The sequence below is a fragment of the Microcaecilia unicolor genome, chromosome 4 (genome assembly GCF_901765095.1).
Source record: "Microcaecilia unicolor chromosome 4, aMicUni1.1, whole genome shotgun sequence".
NCBI classification, from domain to species: Eukaryota; Metazoa; Chordata; class Amphibia; order Gymnophiona; family Siphonopidae; genus Microcaecilia; species Microcaecilia unicolor.
The window spans coordinates 245,244,777-245,259,313 of record NC_044034.1 but is presented as its reverse complement, the minus strand read 5'-3'; the positions used below and the strand labels follow the sequence as shown (position 1 = coordinate 245,259,313).

Genomic DNA, 14,537 nt, shown 5'->3' with positions numbered 1-14,537 from the left:
TAAAATTGTTTGGTAAATATGTTGGTGATTTGAAGGTGATAACTGAGACTGTTATTGCTCAGGCTCAAGAAATAGACCACCATGCTATCAAATTAAAAGTTGGAGAAGGGTGCTGCTTGCTTAAGTAGGAATTTGGGATTTTAAGGATGCTCATTGCACACTGTATTTTGTCAAGGGAAGATGATTTTCTGGGAGCTGTGGTATGGGGACCTATGGGGGGGCGCTGTAGGCTAGGACAGCCCACCCTTGTTGCTGGAGTATGAGTCTGTTGGGAGGGTATCTCTATTTACACCTGTTATGCCATGAAGGTGGTGACATGGAGCATGGGGGGCAGAGACTCCCCGATTAAGTGATCAAAAATCTTGCATCTGCTTCAACGGCATAAAGCCAACATTGTTTTCTTGCAGGAAACACATCTAAATGTGTAGGAAAGTGCTAAGCTGACAATGGTGGGTAGGGGATGCATAGAGCACCAGTTAAGAGGAAAAAAGGGGTGTGGCTCTCCTTGTCCGTAAAGGTGTAGTGGTAATGTCAGAAGTTCTGGATGCTGAACTTGAGGGGCGATTTTTAATCAGTCAAGTATCCATACTGAGACAAGAGCTGGTCTAGTATGTATGCCCCTAACCAATTCGATAGGGCCTTCTTTTAAAAAGCGACTGATTGCCTATTAGCGTACGGTGAGCAACCTTTTAATTTGGGTGGTGACTTTAACGCTGTGTGGGATCCTGATCTCAATAGATCCCACAATTCTAGAGGGGAGACAGTCAACTTAAGTAGGGGATTGCCTAATTTCTGTCAGCAGCTCAACCTAGCAGACATATGGAGAGAACAGCAACCCACAAATAAAGACTATATGCATCTATCTCGGGTACACTTGACATAATCTCATAATAAATTATCTCTTGTTCTCCATTGTATTGTTCTCTGGACTCTCCAAAGCAGCCATATGACCCTATGCAGCAGTTTCAGATCATGCATGGGTTTGGGCGGATTGGCAACCTCAGGGGACTAGGATCAGGAGGCATCTTTGGGTGTTCCCTCTGGCATTGTTTTATGATGTAAAGTTTCAGGCGAAATTGTTGCAATGATGGTGGGATTACAAAACACATAATTGTGCCCATGTTGCTGATCTCCTTGTCTATTCGGAAGTGGCCAAAGTCATTTTATGAGGGGAAGATCATCAGCTACACTGAAAAGCCCAAGATAGGGAAATATTACGATTAGAACAATGCCTTTGCAAGGCAGATAGAGTTGAATGGGTTGCTCCATCAACTAAATCAATGGCCTTTTATAAATACCAACTCTACAAATACAGCAACAATGGGGGCAAATTACTGGCTAAGCTTATTGCCAATAGAGAGGGACCGAAGCGAGTCCTGGTACTCGCCATTGATGGGGTAGATGAGTCACTTCAGATGAGGAAATTTGCAATGTTTTCCAGGAATATTATAGGAAGCTTTATGCTGTACCACATGATGACCAAACAGGACAACACGCAATCTTTATCCATTCCGGCCCTCCACTTATACCTCATATGACCACTATACAACTTTGTATTTGTTAACCACCAACTGGGCACACGCCTTTGACGGTACTATGTAAGCCACATTGAGCCTGCAAATAGGTGGGAAAATATGGGGTACAAATGCGACAAATAAATAAAAATGTAGGGCTCCCGGGTTCTGTATTTGGAGGGTCTCCCCTTACCTGAACTGGACCAAGCAGCTGTGGATCTCTTCAACTCCCCTATTCAGCCAGCTGAAGTCTTTTAGGTAATTAGGCATAGTCCCGTACAGAAAACGCCAGGGGAGGATGGCATGAGAATGGAATTTTACAAGATGTTGGGAGAGGAAATAGTGGCCCCCGTTAGCTAATGCGTTCAACTTAATGGTGGAGGCCATACCACAGGCCTTGAATACGGCACGTGTGGAAGTTTTCTGTCCCTTCCCAAATCTTATCATTCGATTTCACTTCTAAACGTGGAAGTTAAGACACTGGCCAAGATTCTGGCGAATCGTCTGGCTAGAATAATGTAGCCTTTGTCTCACAATTCTCAAGTAGGTTTTGTAAAAGGGAGATCGGTCACAAAAAAAATCTTTGTAAAATCCTGGCCCACTGCAGGTAGGACCACCTTCCTTCCCTATTAATCAGCTTTGATGAAGAATAGGCATTTGACTGAGTACACTGGGTATACATGTGTAAAAAGCAGGTGTATCACAAGACTGTGACTCTTTTACATGACCTGTTCATGAGTGTGCAGGGGATACAGTCTGGGCTGAGCTGTGACAGAGTTTTAATATATGTGTATATTCTACAAAATACACATGTGAACGAATAGAGTACATGCAAACATTTATACATTTGGAGCAAGTGAAAATTTGTATGCAAGGATCTGTGGGCTACAACAGACTTATGTTGTTAAAAGGATATAATCTGGGGGTCACGTGATGCTGTGAATAACAGCAGATGCACCTGGGATCGCTGCGAGGCCCGAACTCCCCCAAACACCTTGAAATTTGACTTTCAATACCCAGATCGAGAGAGAAAAGGCTCAGAAGGGTCCGAGAATATATGGACAAATTTCTGACCAATTCGCAAATGCTGATGGCTGCTAAACCACCTCGCAGAGGCGCGGACAAGGCAAAATCGGGAGAAGACAAAATGGCGCCTAACTCACCACCCCGGTCGGCCCAGGCAAATTTAACGGCGGAGCTGACGGAAGCTGTAGTTAAAGCATTAGACCCCCGACTTCAGCAGCTTTCTGAGCAAATAGCAGGAATTGCGCAGTCCACAACAGATTTACAAAGGCGCACGGGAGAGATCGAGTGCAGAGTTTCGGATGTGGAAGACACGCTGCAGGAGTACAAGGATAAAATGGACGGTATGGAGGCCACAATTAAAACGCAACACGACAAACTGGAGGAGCTGGAAAACAGAGCGAGGAGGGACAATCTCCGGTTTGTTGGCTTCCCTGAGTCGTTAGCGGAGACGTCGCTGGCAAAGACCCTGGAAACCTGGCTAATTGCGCACTTCCCTGAGGTGGCCATACAAGGGGAGATAATAATGGACAGAGTACATCGGGTGGGCCCGGTGAGATCGGATGCCACGAAACCCAGAGTTATAATAGCAAAATTTCATCGATATGCTCAAAAGGCACAGCTCTTAAGTTCTTTTAAAAACAAACGAGAGTCTGTGAAATACGAGGGGCAACAAATCAGGATGTTCCAGGACTACTCGGCTGAATTAGCATCCAAGAGGAGGGCATTTTCAACCATATGCTCCCACCTAGTAGAAAAGAAATATCGATTTATGGTACAATTTCCAGCCATTCTAAAGATCCAGCATTTGAACCGCTGGCATGCATTTACAGAGGCAACAGAGGCAGAAGACTGGATGAAATCTCTGGAACCAGTGTGAAGGCAGTATTCATTGCAGGTGTGTAATAGGGGTCAGCCGGGAATGGAATTTTTGGTTATAAGTTGGATGGTTTAAGCATAAAGTTACACGAGGGAGACGTCAACTGATGGGGGGGAGACGGCTCTCAAGCACCAGGTGAAGACCCGGATAGGCTAATCCCTCAGAGAGAGAGGGGAGCCCAGAGCGAGACTGGGGAAGGGAGGGGAGAGATATGGGGGGGGGGGAAAGAAGATTACAGTAATCGTGGGGAAGTGAGAGGCAGGGAAGAATACAAAGGGGGAAGGGGAGGGGGGAGGGAACAAGGACGAAGAACATTGAGAGTTGTAGTCAAAACAGTTAAAAGTCAACCCATATTGCGAATTAAGAGGCAGAGAAGGGGTAGAGTGGAACCACAGGGGATGGGCTGGGCCCCTGGGGCAGCTTTTCAAAGGGAATCAATGGAGGATATAGAAGAAAAGCTAGGCACATAAGTCTACCCTAAGAGTAATCTCGTGTAATGTTTCGGGCATAACATCCCCCATCAAGAGGACCAAGATTTTAAATCAGCTTAAGCATCATAAGGCCTCGATAGCCTGTATACAGGAGACTAAATTAACAGACATAGAACACGAAAAGCTAAAACAAAAATGGGTGGGAGAATGTTATTACTCGTCTTCGGGGGTAAAAAGAAGTGGGGTGGCGATTCTAATTAAAAAAGGCCTGATGTGTGGCTCTAGACTGATATATAAAGATGGGGAAGGAAGAGTGGTACTGTTGAGTTTAAACATACAGGGAATGCGGGTTTACTTGTGCATGGTATATGCCCCCAACTCCCATGCAACCACGTTTTACCAAACGTTAATTTCGCTGGGCCTCCAATACACAGACGCGCCATGGATATGGGCAGGCGATTTTAATAAAGTCCTGGACCCACAACTAGACAGGTCGGGAAGGAGAGAATTCGAGGAGAGGGCTAGTTTGCAGGAGCTGGGAACAGAGTTGGGATTGGTGGACCCATGGAGGTTATTGCACCCAACCACCATAGATTACACACACCAATCAAAAGCCCATGGGACGTGGTCCAGACTGGATTATATTCTAGTGGATCAGTCATTATTTTTTAGAATTGAACGAGCAGAGATAGGCCCGGCGGAAGTGTCAGACCATTCATTAATTTGGATAGATGTGGTGCATGACATCCCTGGGGAGAGGGGCTATGCATGGAGCTTCCCCTCCTTCCTGTATAAAGATGACAGATTCGCAAAGTACATTAGAGAGCAATGGGACCAGTATATTGCCACAAATGCAGGAACATGCACATCCCCAATTATTCTATGGGAGGCCTCCAAAGCAGTAGTCAGAGGGGGGATAATAGCCTACATGAGCGCTAGGGGGAAACGGATAGCAGCGGGCATAATCAATCTGGAGCAGGAGCTGAAGAGGGTAAAACATAAATACATACAGTACCCAACAACGGAGAACCGAGATGCTTTAACGGCCACAACGGTGGCACTCAACTCACTCATACATGAAAGGACCCAAAAACAGATGACAGGGAGCCGGTTATATTTTCATAGGTTTGGGAATAAGGCGGGTAGATTGCTGGCCAAAGTGGCGCAAACGCAGAGGCCCAAGAAACTGGTAACCTCTATTCTCCCTAGGAGAGGCCCACGGGTGCATAATATAGAGGGAATCACAGAAGCCTTCCATAAACATTTCACAGAGATGTATTCTAGGGGTGATAGCCCAGAGGAGCAATTAACCATTGACTACATAGTGGACTCTGGAATGCCTAAATTAACACAGACGGGGCGAGATTTGCTCTCCGCACCAATACAGGCCCAAGAGATTCAAAAGGTGCTCAAAATCCTTCCTCTGGGTTCAACCCCGGGTCCAGACGGATTTTCAGCTGAATATTATAAGATGTTGCCGATACAATTTTGTGGGCCATTGGTTGAGTACTATGAAGCGGTGGTGCAGAGGGGCTCCTTTACTCCTGGAGAAAATGAAGCAATGATAACACTAATCCCCAAACCGGGTAAACCGGAAGATCGAGTTGAGTCATACCGCCCAATATCACTTATTAATGTAGATCTAAAAATATTGGCCCGAGTACTGGCGGAACGGTTAGCACCTCGGCTGAAGGAGTTGATAGGGGAACACCAAGTGGGCTTTGTTAGGGGTAGACACTCAGGAATCAATGTGAGGAAGGTCCTTATGTCAATTGCCCAGAGTCAAGACACAAAGACTAGGATGCTGATGGCTAGTCTCGACGCAGAGAAAGCCTTTGATAAAGTTAATTGGGAATATCTCTTTCGGGTGCTAACATATGTGGGGGGGGGATGGCTGGTTCTTAAAAGCAGTTAAAACTTTATATGAAGGCCCCTCGGCGAAGATTTTAGTAAATGGGGTCAAGTCTCCAAAAATTGAGATACAGGCGGGCACAAGGCAGGGATGCCCGTTATCCCCACTATTGTTTTTGATTTACTTAGAGCCACTGTTGCGCACGGTTGCAGTGGACCCGGACATAGAAGGGGTTCAGTTCTCGGGGCAGGTGGTGAAGGTACGTACTAGCCTTTGCGGACGATCTATTTTTAACCTTGACAAAACCACAATCATCGTTACCGAGGCTGTTAATGACAATAGAGGAGTTTGGGTTCCACTCAGGGTTCACCTTGAATACCCAGAAATCTGTAGCCCTTCCTGTAGGCCCAGAATTAGTAACAGAATGGGAGGGAACGTTTCCACTGCAATGGGCGCAAGGGGCGGTGACATACTTGGGGGTCCAAATCCCAGCTGACCTTAAAACACTGTATACGTTAAATATGGACAAAATGAAGGACAGAGTGGGGAAAACACTTCATAACTGGCAAGCACTGCCCATCTCCTTAATGGGACGAGTGGCTCTCTACAACATGATCTTGTTTCCTACATGGATTTATGCTTTTCAAATGTTGCCAATGTACCTGAGTGGGAAAGATGAGAGATGGTTACATAAACAACTTAACAAATTCCTGTGGCAAGGCAAACGAGCGCGAATGTCCATCAAGCGAGTCATGCTTCCGCGAGATAAGGGAGGATTGGGCCTATTGGATTTGAGGCTCTTCTCAACAGCAAGCTCAATGTGACACCTCTCTGACTGGTTTCGGAGCAAAGAATACTTTACAAACACACAAACAGAGATACAATGGTTTCAACACCAGCACTTTGCCAGCTGGTTACATACGCCCTCAGACACCAAAAGGACTGTGGGGGCGGCGGCTCCAATCTTCAGACCCTTGCAAAAGACGTGGAGATGGCTGACAAAGCATTATGAGCTGAATACGGCGTCCTCACCATTATTGCCAATCAGGGGCAATCCAGCATTCCCTGTGGGGGACACGTCTAAGGTATTCAAGAGCTGGGAAGACCATGGAGTTAGGTATCTGTTCCATGTGGTGACGGAGCAAGGTACGATAAAGCCATTCGAAGATTTGTGCACGGAATTCAAGCTGGACAAGAAAGATGCATTTGCATTTATGCAACTAAGACACTATATCCAGTCGCTTCCCAGTGCATCGCTTAGCGCGGGAAGTTGGGAGATATACAATACACTGTTGGGACTGGATGATCAAACAAGGATACCACTTAAATGCTTTCACTGCCTTCTTCGGGAACAGGTAAAGAAATATGACTATGTTAAAGAAGCGGGACAATGGTCGGCAGATTTGGGAGTAACTGTTACAGCGGAACAGCTGGGAAATTGTGTGCAACGGACCTATAAGCTGACTGAGAACGCGTGCTGGCAAGAAACACAATTTAGGTTTATCCTGCGCCTTTATGTATCACCACGCAGGGCCTATAGAGCGACACTAAGAGACAATGATGACTGTGCAAAATGTGGGTTAGCGAATGCCCACCTAGGCCATATGTTTTGGTCGTGCCAAAAGGTACATAAATTCTGGAAAACCCTGGCAGAACAGGTGTCAGACATGTGGAAAGTAAAGTGGTACCACTCCCCGAGACAATTATTTCACAGATTTACAATACTAAGTCATAAACCGGCTGGCATGGAAACCTTTTTACAGAGGTCAGTCTTAATGGGGAAAAAGGTGATCTTGCAAGTTTGGCTGTCTGCTGAAAGTCCAACGATAGCACAGTGGAGAGCACTTATGATCCACATGTGTTCCCTAGAGCGGAGAAGAATTACAGACTTAGCTTCCCAAAAGGGAGATGACTATTGTAAGATATGGGCCCCATTTTGGGAGACTTTGACTGCCATGACAAAAAGTAGAATATTAAACTCTTGAAATAAGGGAAGGGAGGGAGGAGAGGGTGGGATAGAGGGAGGGGAGATATTAAAGGGGGGAAGAGGGGGAATAAAAATGAAAACAAGGGGAACAGTTTTGGTTGTAAGGAATGTTATCAATACTGTAATTTACACGTATGTTCCGAGTTTCCTTGTGCACTGATGTGAATAAACAAGATTTAAAAAAAAAAAAAGGATATAATCTTCTATGTTGCCTTTATGAAATGCCAACACAACCACCAAGATGGAGAAATGGGATCTGCTACCAACAGGACTCTACCAAAATATCCCAGGAGACGTAATGGAAAACAGGAAGTTGCATCAGAAGGCGGGACTCAGCAGAGAGAAGGCCCTGGAGCAGGCCTATGAAGATCGCTGTCATCTAGCTGCATAAGAGAGCTAGCACGGCGGGAGGGAGGGGGGAAGGCAAAAGTGTCAGACCCGTGGAAATGCGGGAGGGGGGCTGATGGACACACGGAGAGGAAGGAGTGCTGGAAATGCAGGAGGGGCTGCTGGACCCGCAGGGGCTGAAGGGAAGGGAAGGAAGGAAGGCACTGGAGACATGGAAGGGGGCTGGAGGGAAGGGAGAGAGGTGCTGGATTGTTGGGGGGAGGGAGGGCTTGCTGGAGGTAAGAGGGAGGTGCTGGTCCCATGGGGGTCTGGGGGCAGAGAGAGAGGTGCTGGACCCATGGGGGGCTGGAGGAGAGGCACTGGATCAGTGGGGGGCTGGGAGAGAGGGGATGGACCCTTGGGTGGCTGGGAGAGAGGGGATGGACCCTTGGGTGGCTGCTGGAGGGAAGGAAGAAAGGCGCTGGACGCAGAGAGAGAAGCGATGGGCCTGGTGGAGGGGGCTGCAGGGGGGAAGGGAGATAAGGGAGGGGAAGGGAAAGAGATGCTAAACCAAGGGGATGAAGGAAGACTGAGTGAAAAACTGAACACACAGCAGAGGGAAGAAGGGAGAGAGACACACTGGTGTGGGGGGAGGACGAGAAGGAAAAAGCAGGAAGATATACAGAAACAGAGAGGAGATGATGGGCATAGAAGGAAGCAGAGGTACAGGAACACAAAGGGGAGATGCTGAATGCGGATGGTTTATGGACAAAGAGGGGCAATGCCAGACATAGGAGGGGGTATATGGACACAGAGGGAAGTCACTAGACAAGGGGGAAAATAGGAACATAGAAAGAAGAGGTTGGACGTGGGGGGCATAGGGAAAAAAACAGTGATGCTGGACACAGGTAGCGGGGATAGGGACATAGAGTGGTGATGATGAATGCAGGGAGATGGACACAAAGAAGATGCTGGACAGGGAAGTATATGGGGGACACAGAAGATGCTGGACAGGGCAGTATATGGGACACAGAAAAGAGAGGTGCTTCTCCTTCTTACCTACAAATGTACTCAATCTGCTGCCCCTCACTACCTCTCTACCCTCATCTCCCCTTATGTTCCCACCCGAAACCTCCATTCACAGGACAAATCCCTCCTCTCATACCCTTCTCCACCACTGCCAACTCCAGGCTCCACCCATTCTGCCTCGCCTCACCCTATGCCTGGAACAACCTTCCTGAGCCCTTAGGTCAAGCCCCCTCCCTGCCCATCTTCAAGTCTTTGCTTAAAGCCCACCTCTTCAATGCTGCTTTCGGCACCTAACTCTTACCTTCAGGATATCCAGACTGCCCCAATCGAATTGACTACTCACTTTTCCTTTAGATTGTAAGCTCTTTGAGCAGGGCCTGTCCTTTTATGTTAAATTGTACAGCGTTGCGTAACCCTAGTAGCGCTTTAGAAATGTTAAGTAGTAGTAGTAGTAGTAACATGGGGAAAGATAGGTATACAGAGATGGAAGATGGATGGTGAACATGGAGAAAGAAGAAATATCAAATGGGCAGGAGACCCTGGTAAGTGAGTTAAGAGAAGACAGAAGGAAACAGAGACCATAGCCTGGAACCAACATGAGTTGAAAAATAAAATGACCAGACAACAAAAGGTAGAAAAAAATGCATTTTCTATTTTGTGATTAGAATATGGGACACAGAGAAGATGCTGGACAGGGAAGTATATGGAACACAGAGTAGAGAGATGCTAAACATGAGGAAAGATAGGTATACAGAGATGGAATATGTCAGACTTGAAATGTGTACCCTGCCAGAGCTGGTGTTAGGTGTGGCTAGGGCCAAGGGCAAACATTTTGGGAGGGGACCCCAAAGCCCACTACCATGCCGTGCCTTCTTTAGCTTCCAAGAGGCTTAGGGCTCTCTCTGGTCAGGGGGCAGTTGTCTTAGTTGCACTCCCCTAACACCATCCCCAACACTGTTGCACGGTATAGGAAGAAATGCAACTCTTTCTATTTCTTTAGTGTGGCTTCTTGGGGTTTTGGTTTCATATATGTTTATCATTTTTGGTCAGCTATTATGTATTTGGCATTTGTGTGTGTGACCGAGGTACTTTGTTAGCATTAATTTTCTGTGTACCATTCTGTAGTAATTTGGCTTGTTCAGTTTCCCTGGTAGTCAAGGGGATATTTGTGAGGAGAGACAGGGATTTTGCTGATCTTTGTTCTGTATTCTCTATGATTTATAAAACGACAGTTGTACAGAATATTGTTTCTTTTTATATTTTAACAAAATGATATAAACATAAAATCATAACTGTTCGAGGCTCGTGTGGATGGGATCCGACAGAGTTTGCAGGGGCAGGGACAAACTTTGCCCCCGCATCATTCTCTAGGCTACTGCTCTTGCTCTGTCTTAACTCAATCCCTCCACTATACAAGCAACGGCAGAGCAATTAAATGGAATTTTAGCTCACTGTTATCCGTACGGTGACTGAAAATTCATGATTAGTAGACTTATATGTTTATCAGCTGCTGGTAAACTTATTAGCCTTTTAGAAAATTGTCCCAAATAACTTTATACAGCAATTTTGCTTTGGTTTTCAACTTTCCTATTGTAACTTGTCCTTGTGTTATTTTTGACTGCATTTTCTCTTTGTATACTTTTTATGTTTAGTAAATCGTCATAAAGGGTTATTTGATTCAAAGGCAGTCAAGTAAATTTTTATAAATAATTTATCTGCCAGCTATCAACTATTTAGGAAGCAGCTCTATAGCCACAGAGGTTTATCATCTTCCTACAGAATTTTTATAAAAATGTATGTCCTTAAGAAAATAAAACATAACATACAAAGAATGAACACAATTCTTGGGACCCTTGGTGCTTTTTTTTTCCTGCTAAGCAAAGAATGAAGTCAGAAAATAGCAGGTTCACCCAGCTCTACTAGAAATGTAGAAAAAAGACTAAGCCCTTCATATTCTTGAAGAGTTAAATTTTCTTTTGCTTCTATATATAGCTATCAATGAATCCAAGGTCCATTATCAATGAATCCACAGTCCATTATGGCAGCAGTTTTGACCAGTTTTATTTGCAAGATATCAGTACTCCAGGAAACCCAGATGGGCTACACCCCAGTAATTATAAGGATAGTGATTTAGAGGTTGATATTCAGCCAGTGACGCTCAGCATTATGCCTGGAAATTCAATGCCAGGTCATATCCAGGCATAGCCGCCGAGAGGGGGGCAGGGGGGACAAAATTCCCCGGGCCTGGGCCTCCAAGGGGGGGCCTGGCGCCGCAGTCCCACCTGCCCTCCGTCGTCAACCATCTGCCCCCTGCATTGAAATCGCAGTCTCACCTCCGTGAAAGCAGCACTGCAGGCAGCAGAACGCCTCCCTTCGGCCCTCCTTCCCTCCCTGTGTCCCGCCCTCGTCTGACGTAACTTCCGTGAGGGCGGAACACAAAGAGGGAAGGAGGGCCGAAGGGAGGCGTTCTGCTGCCTGCAGCACTGCTTTCACGGAGGTGAGACTGCGATTTCAATGCAGGGGGCCCGGCCCAGTGGCGGACGGAGGGGGGAGCGGCGGCAACTTCGGGGGGGGAAGGGGAGAGGAGGGAGCGGCGGCAGCGACCACGGGGGAGGTGGAGGGGGGAGCAGTGGCTGTGGCGATCTTGGGGTGCGGAGCGGTGGCGACCTCGGGGGTGGGGGGGGGTGGAGGAGGGGAGCGGCGGCGGCGGCGACCTCGGGGGGGGGGGGGGGGGGGGGCAGCAAGGGCAGGGCCTCAGGGACAGGCCTTGCCCCGGGCCCGGCCCAGTCTCTCGGCGGCCCTGTATCCAGGCTCCAGCATTGAATTCCTAGGTTTCTGGGGCTGGCTAAACTGTAGCCAGTTAAGTGCGATGTTCAGCAGTTAACCGGCTATGGGGAACCACACAAAGATAGGACTGATTCTAATGTGGTCCTATTTATAAGGTGATCTTCGCCTGTTAAGTGCTGAATACCGGCACTTAACCAGCAAAATGCCACCTCTGCCCCCTGAACACCCCTAAAACAGCCAGTTTTGCTTTAGGTGCTGTTACTTTCAGTAGCAGTAACTGGTTAAGTGCTGGTGAAAATGATCAGTTTGGCCCAAACTTGCACTTCTGAGTGGTTTATATTGCTTGAATATAAATCCCTTAATATCTTTCTTTATTAATTTACCAAATATGTAAGAATGATTGCACTGAATTCAAAATCTGTATTATTTTAACCTATATAATGTGTTTCATTTTAATACGTATGAGCAATATCTAAACCTCAGCACACCCAAAAACTTACATCTGTTAACGGTTAACCTAAGTAAGGGGCATCGCTACTCAAATACTTGGTTGGCTCTCGTTTAAAAATCTGTTTGTAGAAATATCTTATAAGAGTACTTTTTTCCTCAGACTAAAGTATGAATGAATTTAAATGTTATTTGGTTCTGTAAGAAATAATGGGCATCATAACATCTTTGTTTAAAAAGGCCTGTTATTGTCACTCTGCACCGTATATTAACATAAAACGCATTTTGAAGGGCTGTCATAGTTAGGAAAAAGAAAATCCTGGAACAGATTTGGTACATCCACTTGTATAAATGGAACCATTTCTAGTTTATTACACACCTGAGTGAAGATCTTGATGAGCATCAAATAAGTCTTGGAATCTCTTTTCTGCTTTAAAGGCCCGAATAGTCCAAAGCCCCTGAAGGGAAGATGACAAGTGAGAGAACACTGGGCTTCGAGCTGCAAAGCAAACACAAGAGTCCCAACGTCTGTAAGTTACCTATGTAAAATGCAAGTTTGTACACTACACAAAATTGCAGTATACCTACAAATTAACATGTTCATTTTAATGTGCATATAAAAAAAACATTTTCTTTACTCCCATCAAAAATAAACCAGGCAGTTTTGGCGGTTTTCTTTCCATGGAGTCTCCACAGTACACTTTCTTCACTTCGGAGGCTATTAGTGTGAGTATCTTTTAAGTCCTACGATTGCATCGCCCTATATATTCCACCCCTTTTAACCTTTGTGTACGTTACTACGCACACATGTTTTTTCACACACACACATGGGTCATTTTGTGCTTATGGTAACATGGCATTCTCTGGTTTGTTTCCATTTGTTTTCACTGGATAACATGTTATAAAGTGTCTTTCAGTATATCTAGACTACATTTCCATATATTTTTGTGGTTTTCACTTTTCAGTCCTTTTGCCAATAATGTTCGATATGGCTAGCTGTTGCATCACCAGCATTATGCCCCACATATATGCTATTGTCTCCTCCATTTTTGAATTAGGTTTCTCTGTCTTTACTTGGGGGCTTTTATTTAGTATAGGCAGTGGTTGGCACTTTTTATCTATTACATGTGATTGATTAAGTTACTTCTCATGATATATAGGTCTGGGAGACGTTGCTTCGAAAGAATCAGCATTCTAAAGTTTCTGATCTTTTAGGAACAGGTAGGTTCTTAGGTCCATTACAACTTCGTTCTCTTTTTCTTTTGCATGATTATTCAGCCTCTGTCATTTCCCATCTTTCCCTACTTCTTCCCTTCACTTCCTTGACACATTTATTTTCCTTTTCTTTTGCCACATCTTACTGTCGCATGTTTATTTACTTATGAGCATTAGACACATCCACAGTATTATTTTTTGGAGCACTTTATGATTATTTTTACTGTATACTCCACACCATTTTACATGCATATATTTTATATTTTGTTACATTATCGTTCCTTTGTCTGTTTATGTTTTGAGGACCCCCGAGGAAGGCTTTTTATGCCGAAACATGGCACGTGTTGGGTCTATATGAACGTTCGTCCATTAAGCCTCTTATCTACTGTTTGAAATAAAGGATTCATTTGTATCATCCTGGATCATATGACTGTGGTCACTCCCACTCCTTTTTTTTTCTCCGCCTGGAACTGTGATATAAGCAGGAAGCTGGCTGGCTTGCTGGTGAAGCAAGTGACCCTAGAATAGTGGTAAAAGTCAGACCAGGCCCGCCAAGGTGGGGGGGGGGGGGGGGGGGGGGCAGGGAGGACAAGATTCCCCTGGGCCCGGCCTCCAAGGGGTCCCAGCACTAGCAAGGCTTCCGTGCCAAGAAGGCACACACAAGCAGAAGTAGTCGAACACTGTCTCTAAGCTGCGTTTACTTCGCACAGTTCGTCCATTGCTTAACCGAGCTGCTGTTCAAACTCTGATTCATGCCGTAATTATTACCTCTCTAGATTACTGTAATGCTTTACTACACAGTCATAGGGTGCAAGATCTTAGATGACTGCAACTTATGCAAAATACAGCAATCAAATTATTTACCTTTTCCAAGAAATATCACAGCGGTCATCCCCTATACCTTTCTTGGTTATTAATATCTTACATTCCATCTCGTACACTTAGATCCTCTTCCCAGAATCAACTAATGGTATCATTGTTTAAGCAGACTGTATATGATTCAATCATCTTTAGTGTAAATGGCCCGACTTGTGGAGTGCCCTCC

General features: G+C 45.6%; 1 protein-coding gene across 1 annotated transcript in view; it reads right to left on the bottom strand.

The window, feature by feature from the left end:
- The window catches only part of ABCC4 (ATP binding cassette subfamily C member 4), a 520,751-nt gene that overhangs the window by 140,204 nt on the left and 366,010 nt on the right, over nucleotides 1-14,537 (bottom strand). Inside the window, exon 22 of the mRNA XM_030201377.1 lies at nucleotides 12,657-12,776. Within this exon, the coding sequence (XP_030057237.1) occupies nucleotides 12,657-12,776 (120 nt within the window). The remainder of the gene's footprint in view (nucleotides 1-12,656; nucleotides 12,777-14,537) is intronic.